Source organism: Leptonychotes weddellii, unplaced genomic scaffold, assembly GCF_054177405.1.
Source record: "Leptonychotes weddellii isolate Sample4059 unplaced genomic scaffold, ASM5417740v2 HiC_scaffold_1160, whole genome shotgun sequence".
NCBI classification, from domain to species: domain Eukaryota; kingdom Metazoa; phylum Chordata; class Mammalia; order Carnivora; family Phocidae; genus Leptonychotes; species Leptonychotes weddellii.
Window position 1 is genome coordinate 1 of NW_027693931.1, and position 14,580 is coordinate 14,580.

General features: G+C 41.2%; 1 protein-coding gene across 1 annotated transcript; it reads right to left on the minus strand.

The window, feature by feature from the left end:
* Positions 1-13,662: 13,662 nt before the first annotated feature.
* On the minus strand, positions 13,663-14,535 carry LOC102740177 (proline-rich protein 23C-like; the record flags this gene model as incomplete). Its single annotated transcript, XM_006734198.2, has 1 exon — positions 13,663-14,535. A coding segment is annotated over one exon (638 nt), but the record flags the coding sequence as incomplete, so codon positions are not given.
* Between the last annotated feature and the right edge of the window lie 45 nt (positions 14,536-14,580).

Below are 14,580 nucleotides of genomic sequence, written 5' to 3' on the forward strand. Positions count from 1 at the left end.
GGACTCTGAAAAACAAACTGAGGGTTCTAGAGGGGAGGGGGGTGGGAGGATGGGTTAGCCTGGTGGTGGGTATTGAGGAGGGCACATTCTGCATGGAGCACTGGGTGTTATGCACAAACAATGAATCATGGAACACTTCATCTAAAACTAATGATGTAATGTATGGGGATTAACATAAGAATAAAAAAAAAGAATAAAAAAAAAGCTGTCTCTATTTCCATATGAGAATGAGACTTTTTTTTTTTTTAAGATTTTATTTATTTGCGAGAGAAAGAATGAGAGACAGAGAGCATGAGACAGAGGAGGGTCAGAGGGAGAAGCAGACTCCCTGCTGAGCAGGGACCCCGATGCGGGACTCGATCCAGGGACTCCAGGATCATGACCCGAGCCGAAGGCAGTTGCTTAACCAACTGAGCCACCCAGGTGCCCCGATAAGTTCTTTATAGATCTTGGATACCAGCCCTTTATCTGTTAAGTCATTTGCAGATATCTTCTCCCATTCCATGAGTTGCCTTTTAGTTTTGTTCACTGTTTCCTTTGCTGTGCAGAAGATTTTTTATCTTGATGAAGTCCCAATAGTTCATTTTTGTTTTTGTTTCCCTTGCCTTTAGAAACGTGTCTTGAAAGAGGTTGCTGTGGCCGATGTCGAAGAGGCTACTGCCTATGTTTTCCTCTAGCATTTTGATGGATTCCTGTCTCACATTTAGGTCTTTCATCCATTTTGACTTTATCTTTGTGTATGGTATAAGAGAACGGTCCAGTTTCATTCTTCTGCATGTGGCTGTCCAATTTTCCCAGCACCATTTATTGAAGAGACTGTCTTTTTCCCATTGGATATTCTTTCCTGCTTTGTCAAAGATTAGTTGGCCATAGAGTTGAGGGTCCATTTCTGAGCTCTCTATTCTGTTCCATTGATCTATGTGTCTGTTTTTGTGCCAACACCATACTGTCTTGATGATTACAGCTTTGTAATTTATTTATTTATTTTAGAGAGAGAGAGAGAGAGCATGAGTGGAGGGGCAGAGGGAGAGGGGGAGAATCCCAAGCAGACTCTGCACTGAGCACGGAGCCCCTGGAGGAGCTCTATCTCACATCCCTGAGACCATGACCTGAGCCAAAATCGAAAGTTGGTCAGTCACTTAGCCGACTGAGCCACCCAGGCACCACTTTTTTAGAACAGTTTTATGTTTACAGAAAACTGAGCACATAGCACAGTGTCCATATACCACAACTCTCCCACGCAGTTTCTCCTATTATTAACATCCTGCATTACTATGGTACGCTATTACAATTAATAAACCAACACCGATACATTATAATGAACTAAAGTCCATAGTTTACATTAAGGTTCACCCTGTGTTGTACAGTTCTATGAGTTTTGACAAATGCATAATGTCATGTATCCATGTAATAGCATATAGAATAGTTTCACCACCCTATAAACCCCTTGTGTTCCACCTATTCACCCCTCTCCCTCTGAACCTTGGCAACCACTCACCTTTTTACTGTCTCTATAGTTTTGCCTTTTTTTTCAGAATGTTACATAGCTGGATCCACATAGTATGTAGTCCTTTCAGATGGTTTCTTTCAATTAGCAATATGCATTTAAAGTTCCTCAATGTCTTTTCATGGCTTGTTAGCTCCTTTCTTATTTTTTAACACTAAATACTATTCCATTGTATGCATATATCACAGTTTGTTTACCTATCTGCCTGTTGAAGGACATCTTAGTCGCTTCCAGTTTCTGGAACAATGTTTTTTTTTTTGGTGGTTCTCATCAAGTTTAATTAAAATCTCAAGGGTTTGTCTAGATTGCTTATGCACAAATAGACACAAGACCTTTTTGTAGTTGGAGATGGCTAAAGAGGCTGTTGAATGGCCTTCCTCAGGTTACAAAGCCCTGTTCACATATGTGTTCCCCAGGTGAAGTTTTCTAACTGAGGACATAGTCAATTTATAAAGAGGTGTTTCAATCTCAGAAAAATTTGGCACCCATTGTTTGCAATATCCAGTTAAAATAAAAAATACTCTCAGTTGTTCTTTGTGAGAGATCTAGGATATATTTGGGTGGTCTTTAGTCTAACAGGAGAGAATGTTTTTCCTTCTTAAGATAGGTCATATTCTAATTAAAGGATTGTACTTGGGCAAAATTATAACTTATCTTTTCAAACTTTGTTTCTTTTTTTCTAAGGCTGGGGGCAAGTAGATGGAATCCTTTTACAGGCTTCCTTGTTCTCTGAACAAAGTAGGAGATTATCTACACATTGTATTGGTACTAAATCACAAGGGAGATTAGATCTTTTAAGTCTTGATTGAGGATCTGGGAAAAACAGGAGGGGGCTCTAGTGAACTCCTGGGACATGATTATTCAGGTAGATTTTTGTCCTCTACAGGTGAAGGCAAGAAGATATTGATTGTTTTGATCTAGAAGCATACTAAAAAAAGGCAAAGATCCACTACAGTGAAGCAAGTGGCTTCAGCTGGAATTGATGATAGGATGGCACTTGGGTTAATTTCTACAAAGAAGTAAGGTATACTTATTTTGTTGATGGCCTTGAGGTCTTGAACAAATTTATATACTTGTCTGTTTGGTTTCTTTTCTAGTGGGATGAGTGTTATGAAAGGCAGGGTATGAGAAGACCTTTGTATATGAGGCCTTCACCAATAGGTTTAGCTCTTCCTTTGACTTCAAGAGATATTGGGGAAGTTTGAGTAATGGTTTGGTAGAATGTAGCTGAAGTTAATAGATGCTGCTCCCACTACTTTTCCTATATCAATAGAATTTCTAGCCCATAGAGGGTCAGGTTGGGTGTCAAGGTCTTTATTGGGGTATGTATTAAATATGGAGAATGCAAAGGTATATTCAGAAAAGACACAATTGGTTATGAATAGAGGAGTCCTCTGAAACCTCAAGAAATAGTTTCTTAGGTGTGCTTTCTATATAATGGGTCTATGTGCAAAGTAAGTCTCTCCCTATTAAATTTACGGGTCTGTTATCATAGAACAGGAAAAAATGTTTCCAATCAAGGGCTCAAGGGTTACAGTTAAAGACTCAGGATGTTGGGTGGCTCAGTCGTTAAGCGTCTGCCTTCGGCTCAGGTCATGATCCCAGGGTCCTGGGATTGAGCCCCGCATCGGGCTCCCTGCTCCGCAGGAAGCCTGCTTCTCCCTCTCCCACTCCCCCTGCTTGTGTTCCCTCTCTCGCTGTCTCTCTCTCTGTCAAATAAATAAAATCTTTAAAAAAAAAAAAGACTCAGGATGTAGGGAAAATCTGTGAGTTATTTGAAATAATGACCACCTGTGTGGTTTCTTTTCTCCAAGGAAGGGGCTGAGCAAAAGTGGCAGGGTTTAGATATAGAAACAGTAGCACTTGTATTGGTTTGTACTGGATATGTTTCAGGTATGATTTTTAGGAGACTTTGCCCAACTCTTCAGGCTTGTTTCTAGACCCTCAGGTTTATTGTGGTAAGAGAGATCCTATAGGTCCTTTTCTGGGTGAGTCTAATCTGCTTTGCCATCTAGGAGTTAGCATCTGCATTTCTGACTAATATGTGTATGAATGGTATAAGTCAGGTAATTATAGGTCATATATACCCAAAAGAATTCTAAATTCTTCTATGAATATTTGCTGTTCCTGTCTGAATTTAGGGAAATCCTTACTAATAGCTTTTAATTCAGTTATGGGGGATGGATCTCTAGAAGCAACTGGCATTTTTGGTTATTGGGAGAGTTGTTGGGGAGAGGTGGGGCCTGAACAGGGGAATTGGAGGGAGGAGTCAACAGAAGTGCAGAAGGAGAGAGATTGGCAGGATAAGGGGAAGAAAGAGATCTAGAAGAGGTCCTAGGCAACTGGAGGACAAGGACAGGAGATTTATTAGAGAAATGAATCTAGTTTGTTGTTTGTCAAATTGCTCAAAGCTTTGGCAAAGGAATTTTTTTAAAAGATTTTATTTATTTATTTGACAGAGAGAGACAAAGTGAGAGAAGGAACACAAGCAGGGGGAGTTGGAGAGGGAGAAGCAGGCTTCCCACCGAGCAGGGAGCCTGATGCAGGGCTTGATCCCTGCACTCTGGGATCATGACCTGAGCCGAAGGCAGACGCTTAACGACTGAGTCACCCAGGCGCTCTGTGAAGGAATTTTTTAATGAAGCAACTGTTGATTCAGAGTTTTGTTTTGAGGTCTCTTTAAAACCAATAAAAAAAATGCTGCCCATTGAATCTGGAAAATCTTATTCCCTTTCATTTCTAAGGTGCTTCTCAAATGAACAATTTTGTTCAAGTCAAATCACCCTTGCTGAAGTTATGTCAGAGAGAGAGGCATGAGAATTAGGATTGTAATCAGACTACATATAAGAAGCAGGCATTTTTTTTCCTGGAAGAGAAGAGGAATTAGACTTAGATTACCCAATAAAGGTGGTCAATGGTGGGGAAAACATGATACTGGTACACCTTGTGTCTTAGGCCTCCATTCTGATGGTTGGCTGTCTCTGAATGCAGACCCAACAGTCTGTACCCCCTAACAGGCAGAGAACAAGAGAACACTCTTTCTGGATCAAAACTGAACTTTCAGGATGAAAAAAATTCAGGACAGGAGAACCTCATCTAGTTTTATTGGTTGCCCACAACAAAGTTTGTCCAAATGGTTTCCGGTCTGGTGAGAACTGCAAACTCACCAGAGTGAGGTTAGCGCAAACAACAGGCTTATAGGACCTATTACAGTGTTCTACCCTGTGATTCTCTTTCTGTGACAACACATTTAGTCATCACAACACAAAATGGAAACATGGAAGAGAACAAAAGAGGAGAAAAGGAATGGCTTGATTCCACAGGGATGCCAAATAAATGAAAGTGGTAACAAAACCTGGTATCAAACTGAGAATAAATAACCAATGAACTCAATGCAGTGAGAGAGTTCAGACATGCTGTTGACTTACCACATCAATACACACTTCATAAGCTGATTATAGCAAGGCACAGGGTCCCTTCATGAGTACAGCACCTGGTTGAAGGCTGAGGTTTGGCAATGGGCAGTGCAGATTACATCTCACTGGGATCTCCAGGAAAATAGAAAATAAACAAAGGCTACTCAAATGAGAACAAGTAGAAGCTATTTATTCAGAGCTTGCAATAATAGCAAGGGAGTCAGCCCAATCACTTGCATTTGACAGAGACATTTAGGCAGGTAAGGGAGTGGGAAAGCTTTGTAGTGGAAAAAAGGAAGTCTTAGGTATGTTTGATTTGAGGTTGTTGGCATGATAGGAAGCTGGGGCAGGCTAACTGGAAGCAGGGACTCCTAGGTAATTGGTTTGGTTTGTATACTTTGTATCTTAGATATAGCATATGTGGCTTTCTCTAGGTGGTCCTGAGTTGGAAGTGGGGGTGGAAAGTAGGGAAGCTGGCAGTTATTCACTAAGTCTGACTATTTAGGGCCAGTTACTAATGAAGTTATGGTTTTGTTTCTGGGCTGGGCGTTGCAAAAGTTGTGGATCAGAATTTTAGTGTCATATGTCATCTGGCCATTGTTCATTTGTATATTCAGTCTCTCAGCCTATTATCCCCATGGCTACCAAGGAGTCCAGCTCTTTAATGGCATTTGCCATCACTGGCCAACCTTGGCTTATTGAGCTTCTCAATGATACTGGTGGCTCTCCTGTGCATTTCTTACTGCTTTGTTGCACAATGGTCCCTCTAGTCCCTCCCACACTCCCTAGTAGCTGATATATTATTCAGCCTTAGCTAGTATATCCACTGCTTGAACCTTTTGATCCATTATTCTACTGTCTGCCTCAGCATTTATGGTATTTTCACTTAACTTTGTGTGGGACATCCTTTTCTCCAAGCTTCCAAGAACCACCTGTCCAAATGTGAGCACTACCTTACAGGGTCCTTGCCAGGATTGTTCAATCATATATCATGAGAGAGTGCTTCTAAATTGATAGACTCTCCTTTCTCCAGGCTGACATCTAGCACCCTCAGTTCTATACTTGGCTCCTGCTGGTATATGTTGAGTGAGTTCTCTAGCTCTTCCAGGGTATAGGCAGTCCACTTCCTTGTGTATAGGCCTAACACTTCCCTGACTGGATTATATTGTGTATAACTTTAGTTACTGGCCTGGTGGCAAAGAGAGGAGATGAAGGCAGATCTTGAGGTTGGTGCGTGTTATCTTGCCAGGCAGAGGCTTCTGTATCATCTTAAAGCAAGGGAGCAGTGTCAACTTTTTACAGAGAGGAGTGGGCCACTTCTGAGGTTCAAGAGGATTGAGAGGGATCTAGGGATTCAAAATATTCATGTATATATATCTGGTTGTCTCCATTCAATGTCTCAGTGCTTAATTAAGCTGTGATCTCACCATTTACAGACTTGCTTAGTTTGAGAATTCAATCTTTTACTCTACAGTGAATCCTGGGTTGGATCTTTGGGGTCTCCCATTGACCCCTTTAGCTCCAGGAGGCTATTTGTATGCTGTCAAGGAAACGGTCTGAATCTGTTTTATTGGTAATTAATCACCCTCAGCCTTTCATTCTTTATCTTGAATGTATTGATCATCCCAGCAACAGCCATTCAATTCCATACTGCTTATAAATGTTACTTCTTATAATTACTCTGTCCCCCAAATTTCTCAGATGCCTGGGATATTGCCAATGCCAGTGTATTCCCTTCTACCAGTATGTCAATAAGTTCACCATTGGTTAAGATCTTATCTACTTTGCTGTAGCATGCCATGGGCTACTCATGCTCCAAGATTCAGCTCTGAAATCCATTTTAGTGGCTCCTTCCTATGATAACTCCTGGTACTAGCTATATTAAATTGGTTTGGGAACACTACAATGGAGATTTGCATGCAGGAATTTGGAGGACCAAAGAAAATATGACTGGGCAGATGGAGAACTTGAACTGGGATACAATTGCAACAAAAGCCTCGGCCAACCCATGGAGAGCTCTAGAATTGGGATAGACCTTCAGAGTTGTCTAGAACCAAGGGAACTGAGCCTGTGCATCCCCTAATTGAACAATCATTGGAGTGGACTTTCCATGGAGGATGAAGGTAATTCCTGGAGAGCAACTCAGCTGAGTTAGCTGCCAATACTCCCAGCAGCAGTCCTGCTGGAGTGGGGATAGGTACAGTCTGCTCCAGCATCACTACGGCATTGAAATTGGAAATTGGGCCATGTGTTATTGCTCGAGGATGAGAAATATGATTTTTGAGTGGCAAATTATTTGAGCTCCATATGCTTGGCTCTGACTTCTGGATCTTAGGGAGCCATTATGATGCACATACAAAATTCTGATATGGGGCAGAAAATGAATTACCATTCAAAATGTGTCCCCATGAAAAACTGAGAGCTTTTCCTCTATGGTCAGGAACAAGCCAGGGATGTACACTCTCACCATTGTTATTTAACAGAGTACTGGAAGTCCTAGCCTCAGCAACCAGACAACAAAAAGAAATAGAAGGCATCCATACCAGCAAGGAAGAAGTCAAAATTTTACTATTCGCAGATGACATTATACTCTATGTAGAAAGCCTAAAGGACTCCACCAAAAAATTGCTAGAACTGATACACAAATTCAGCGAAGTCTCAGGCTACAAAATTAACATGCAGAAATCTGTTGCATTTCTATACACTGACAATGAAGATGCAGAAAGAGACATCAAGGACTTGATCCCATTTACAATTGCACCAAAACCCATAAGACACCTGGGAATAAACCTAACCAAAGAGGTAAAAGATCCGTATGCTGAAAACGATAGAAAACTTATGAAAGAAATTGAAGAGGACATAAAGAAATGGAAAAACGTTCCATGCTCATGGATTGGAAGAGCAAAAATTGTTAAAATGCCTGTACTACCCAAAGCAATCTACACATTTAAAGCAATCCTTATCAAAATGCCACCAGCATTTTTTACAGAGCTAGAATGAAGAACTCTAAAATTTGTATGGAACTACAAAAGACCTCGAATAGCCAAAGCAATCTTGAAAAATAAAAACAAAGCTGGAGGCATTGCAATTCTGAACTTCAAGCTATATTACAAAGCTGTAGTCATCAAGACAGTATGGTACTGGGACAAAAACAGACACATAGATCAATGGAACAAAATAGAAAACCCAGAAATGGATCCACAACTATATGGTAAACTAATCTTTAACAAAGCAGGAAAGAATATCCAATGGAAAAAAGACCGTCTCTTCAACAAATGGTGTTGGGAAAATTGGAAAACCCCATATGCAGAAGAATGAAACTGGGCCACTTTCTTACACCATACACAAAAATAAAGTCAAAATGGACGAAAGACCTAAATGTGAGACAGGAATCCATCAAAATCCTAGAGGAGGGGTGCCTGGGTGGCTCAGTCATTAAGTGTCTGCCTTCAGTTCAGGTCATGATCCCAGGGTCCTGGGATCGAGCCCCGCATCGGGCTCCTTGCTCAGCAGAGCCTGCTTCTCCCTCTCCCACTCCCCCTGCTTGTGTTCCCTCTCTTGCTGTGTCTCTCTCTGTCAAATAAGTAAATAAAATCTTCGGAAAAAAAATCCTAGAGGAGAACACAGGCAGAACCTTTTTGACCTCGGCCATAGCAACTTCTTACTAGACACATCTCTGGAAGTAAGGGAAACAAAAGCAAAAAATGAACTACTGGGACTTCAAGATAATAAACTTCTGCACAGTGAAGGAAACAATCAACAAAACTACAAGGCAGCCTACAGAATGGAAGAAGATATTTGCAAATGACATATCTGATAAAGGGTTAGTATCCAAAAATCTTGAAAGACCTTATCAAACTCAACATCCAAAAAACAAATAATCCAGTTAAGAAATAGGCAGAAGACACGAATAGACATTTTTCCAAAGAAGACATCCAGATGGCTAATAGACACATGAAACAATGTTCCACATCACTCATCATCAGGGAAATACAAATCAAAACCACAATGGGCTACCACCTCACACCTGTCAGAATGGCTAAAATAAACAACACAGAAAACAACAGATGTTGGTTAGGATGCAGAGAAAGGGGAACCCTCTTACACTGTTGGTGGGAATGCAAACTGGTGCAGCCACTCCGGAAAACAGTGTGGAGGTTCCTCAAAAAGTTAAAAATAGAACTACCCTATGATCCAGCAATTGCACTACAAGGTATTTATCCAAAGGATACAAAAATACAGATTTGAAGGGATACATGCACCCCAATGTTTATAGAAGCATTATCAACAATAGCCAAATTATGGAAAGAGCCCAGATGTCCATTGACTGATGAATGGATAAAGATGTGAGGAATATATATATATATATAAAGGAATATTACCCAGCCATCAAGAAGAATGAAATCCTGCCATCTGCAACGATGTGGATAGAGCTAGAGTGTATTATGCTAAGTGAAACAAGTCAGTCAGAGAAAGATAAATACCATATGATTTCACTCATATGTAGAATTTAAGAGGCAAAACTGATGAACATAGGGGAAAGGAAAAAAAAGAGAGGGAGGCAAACCATAGAGACTCCTAACTATAGGGAACAAACAGGGTTGCTGGAGGGGAGGTGGGTAGGGAATGGGCTGATGGGTATAAAAGAGGGTGAGTGTTGTGATGAGCCCTGGGTGTTGTACATAAGTGATGATTCACTAAATTCTACTCCTGAAACCAATATTACACTATATGTTAACTAACTAGAATTTATTTATTATTTTTTAAAAATTTTATTATATTATGTTAGTCACCATACAATACATGATTAGTTTTTGATGTGGTGATCCACGATCCATTGTTTTTGTATAACACCCAGTGCTCCATGCAGTATGTGCAATCCTTAATACCCATCACTGGGCTAACCAATCCCCCCCTCTAAAACCCTGTTTGTTTCTCAGAGTCCATAGTCTCTCATGGTTCATCTCTCCCTCCAATTCCCCCCGCTTCATTTTTCCCTTCCTTCTCCTAATGTCCTCCATGCTATTCCTTATGTTCCACAAATAAGTGAAACCGTATGATAATTGACTTTCTCTGCTTGACTTATTTCACTTAGCATAATCTCCTCCAGTCCCATCCATGTTGATGTAAAAGTTGGGTATTCATCCTTTCTGATGGCTGAGTAATATTCCATTGTATATGTGGACCACATCTTCTTTATCCATTCATCTGTTGGAGGGCATCTTGGCTCTTTCCACAGTTTGGCTATTGCGGACATTACTGCTATGAACATTGGGGTGTATGTGGCCCTTCTTTTCACTACATCTGTGTCTTTGGGGTAAATACCCAGTGGTGCAATTGCTGGGTCATAGGGTGCTCTATTTTTAATTTTTTGAGGAACCTCCACACTGTTTTCCAAAGTGGCTGTACCAACTTGCATTCCCACCAACAGTGTAAGAGGGTTCCCCTTTCTCCACAACCTCTCCCAACATTTGTTATTTCTTTCCCTGTCCATTTTTGCCATAGAATTTATTTTTATTTATTTATTTTTTTAAAAGATTTTATTTATTTGACAGAGAGAGACACAGTGAGAGGTGGAACACAAGCAGGGGGAGTGGGAGAGGGAGAAGCAGGCTTCCCGCAGAGCAGGGAGCCCAATGTGGGGCTCGATCCCAGGACCCTGGGATCATGACCTGAGCTGAAGGCAGATGCTTAACAACTGAGCCACCCAGGCACCCCAACTAACTAGAATTTGAATAAAAATTTGAAAAAGCAAATCAAATCAAAACAAAACAGAAAAACCCGAAATGTGTCCTCAAAAAAAGACTTCTTTACTCAGAAGGAAATCAATCTCAATAGCTGCCAAATAATTGGAGATTTTATGCCTGAGGAAATGGAATTATTGGGCTAATTGATACATAATTTAAAATAAGAATGCTTAATTCTTTTAGAGATAAAGGAGGAGATTTCCATTAAATAAGAAAAGTTTACATGACATTGATTAAAAGTTGTGAAAGAAGGGCAGGTAGATATATTAAAAAATAAGCAATTGGAAGTCTTGAAAAGGAAAAATGCAGTATTTGAAATGTACACTGTCTTATAAAGAACATAAACAGAATTTTGAAAAAAGAAAAGGACAGAATCAGTGAATTGTAAGACAGAAAGTGGGTTATCATAAAGGCCACAAAAACAGAATATAGATACTAAGAGATGCAAGGTTAAGAGTATTGATTAAGCAGCATCACCCTTTATCTATTGGAAGTTACAGATATTGGAGAGGGATTCAGTGGTCCAAGAGATACTCATTCTGAGATTTTTTTTTTTAAAGTTAATTCTTCAGATTTAAAAAGCTCATTGAGTTGCAGCAAGCAAAATTTCTCCCCCTAAACACATCACGTTGACACTGTAGAATATCAAGGTCAAGAAAAATAGTAAATTGTAAACAGAACCCCTGCAAAGGAATGGCAATACAAATGACAGAAGGCTTCTCAACTGTGACAGTAAATGGCAAGGCAAATGATAGAGTAATATCTCTTTTTCTTTTAAGATTTTATTTATTTGACACAGACAGTGAGCACAGCAGGGGGTGCGGCAGGGAGAGGGATAAGCAGGTTCCCCGCCGAGCAGGGAGCCCAATGTGGGGCTCGGTCCCCAGGACCCTGGGATCATGACCTGAGCTGAAGGCAGACGCTTAACCGACTGAGCCACCCAGGCGGCCCTAGAGCAGTATCTTTAAAGTAGTGAGAAAGTAAAGGCATTTTTATTTTATTTTATTTTATTTATTTTATATTTTATTTTATTTTGTAGGCTTCATTCCCAGTGTGGAACCCATCAGGGCATGGAGCTAAACATGGGGCTTAAACTCACAACCCTGAGATCAAGACCCAAGATGAGATCAAGAGTTGGTCGCCCAACTGACTAAGTCACCCAGGTGCCCCTAATTATTTTAGAATTCCATCTCTCACTAGAATATTACACAGGTTTGAGAGTGTAACTGAAATATTTGCAGACATGCAAAACTAAGATTTACACACAGGGCACAGCTGAAAGAATTTTAAAGAGCATACCTTGGTAAGAAGAAAAACGAGGATGGAATGAAGGAGTGGAATGCAAGAACGGAAGGTGAGCAAAGACACTGGCAAAGTATACTGGCAAATCTAAATAATAATAATAATGTTCAACAGAAAAAATGAGTATCTTGTTGACATTAGCTTTATCATGAATAATTTATTTTGTTATAAATATGAGGCAAACCTGGCAAAATATATTTTAAAATTAGAAGTTGTTTATATATGGTTGTTTGTAAAAACAAAACAAAACTAAAAACAAGGAAAAGGAACCGAAGGTAGAATTAGAATTGTATCAAATAATGTGGAATAGCAGAAAGGCAAAGATATTACCTTTTTAGGAGGTGCACATCACCACATTAATAGATTAAATAAGGAAGTACAAAAGTCATCTATGCATACAGAAAAGTTTGTGTTAAAATTTAACATTAAAAACCCTTAAGGTGACCCAGCAGTTACTGTCTTTCCCTTTCTACTTTCTCTTCTCAAGTCCTCAGGAGGGCATCCAATTTTTAAGATCCCTGAAGCCTCAAGCCTGGTCCCATTTGCTCTGTTGGCAGGTTTCTGTATGTACCCAGTGACCCAAAGGTTCCATGCAGCTATTTTATGTAAACACACAATTAACTGCCAACATTTATAATAATTTGAGAAAGTCTTTGTAGTCAGTCAAAATAGACAAAACAGAAGTCCAAGATTTTTTCATGATTAGAAAGACTCAAAACTAACTTCTTCAACAGGATAAGGGCTATCTACCAACCATGCACACACACACACACACACACACACACAGAAATCAAGGACACAAACTGAGGGTTACAGAAGGGAGGGGGTTAGGAGGATGGGGTGACCGGGTGATGGGTATTAAGGAGAGCACGTGTTGGGATGAACACTGGGTGTTTTACACAACTAATGAATCATTGACATTACAACAAAAACTTATGATGTACTATATGTTGGCTAACTGAACATAATGAAAAATTAAAAAATGAAAATAAACTTAAATCAAGGAAAAATAAAATGTAAGAGGCTTGTCAAAAAAAGACAATATTCCCATTATTTTGGACATATTGCATTTATTAGTTAAGCAAGATAATCTACAGACAAGCCATTAAATAAATTAAATAATTTTTCTGGATACCAGAACAACATAACAAATTATTTCTATATGCCAGTTACAATGTACAAAATATATTCAGGATCTTAGAACTATCAAAACACAGAGTCTTTAGAATTATAAACTTTTCCAGCACTGGAGAATTATAGTAAAAATATATTGGAAGAAAATGATGCAAAAGAGTTGGTTCTTTTGGGAAAGATCCCCCAACCAAGCAATATAGTTAAAACATTTGATAACTTTCTCATTAAAAAAAGGAGGGCACATGATCATCGCTCCTCATTCTATGTTTGCTTTGTATCCAACAAACATTTGTCCACATACACCTATTTGTTAGATTCTCCAAAAGCATCTACAGCCCCCCAAAAGTCAAAATGGCAAGGTTGTCATAAACTAGCACGGACACTGGGGGCAAAACCCATTAAGAAAATTTTTTTTTTAGTAATTACTGTAATTTTGGAGGAAGAGGTGCAGTGGTAGGGTGCTGGGGAAAGGATGGGTTTTTAGAAAAAAGTGCAAAACTAGGGAGAATGGAGCTACTTAAGCATAACCTTATAGAGAAAATAACCTGAGCAGCATCTCGGATTTCTGGAAGTACACTGTATTTCCAGCAGCATTTCGTTGCTGAGGTGATTTCCTTTCAGATGTTTCGGTTCGCCATTGATCCAAAATTTTGCAATGCACCTTGCATCAAAGGAGCATCGGTCCGTTATTCGTGCTTGGTGATTCTTGCAGGTCTTGCAATGTACACACAGCGGCTCTTCGAAGACAGTCTTAAGGTGCCCACTGGGTGGCAAGGGATTGTGAGAGCAGTTCATTCCTGGAACAGGCGTCTCCGGGCCTTGCGGGAGGCACCCGGGGGGCGCTGGGGGCGCGCGTGGGGACCTGGACTCGGAGAGGGAGGTAGAGGTTGGAGTGGCGAGCTGGGGAAGGGCTCCAGAAGGTGGGCGTCCAGGTTGAAGTAGCGGAGAGGAGAGCGTCTCTTTGTACTGGGGGTGGGGGCCCAAGGCCAGGGATCTGGTACGGGGCCCCGCGGGTGGGGGCTGGTCACCCTTCCAGCGCAGGGGCGAAGCCCAGGGATGGAGCCCGCAGCAGGGTCCACGCGAGGCGGCAGGAACTCGGGGTCCGCGTCTGCCTCGTAGGCCTCTTCTTGGGCGGCCATCTCTGGGACAGGAGCGCAGAAGAATCCCTGCTCGACGGCGACTGTGTGCCCGGGCGCGTTCAGGAAAGTGGCGTGTTGCAGGCCGGCAGGCGAGTGGCCCTGCCCTCCCGAGCGCAGGAGAGCCTCGGGGACCACCACGAGGGTGAGCTCTCCGAGGGTCACTTGCAGGGCCGATGTTGGCTCGGGCTCGAGCACCAGGTCGACGTCGTCCAGGAGCAGCTGCAGGGCACAGCCGGAGGCCAGGACCACCACGGAGGTGAGTGCGCCGGCGGCCGGGGGCCCCCCCAGGCCTTCCAGGCCCGCAGGCTCCTCGGTTCGGCGGCGCTTGGCAGGGC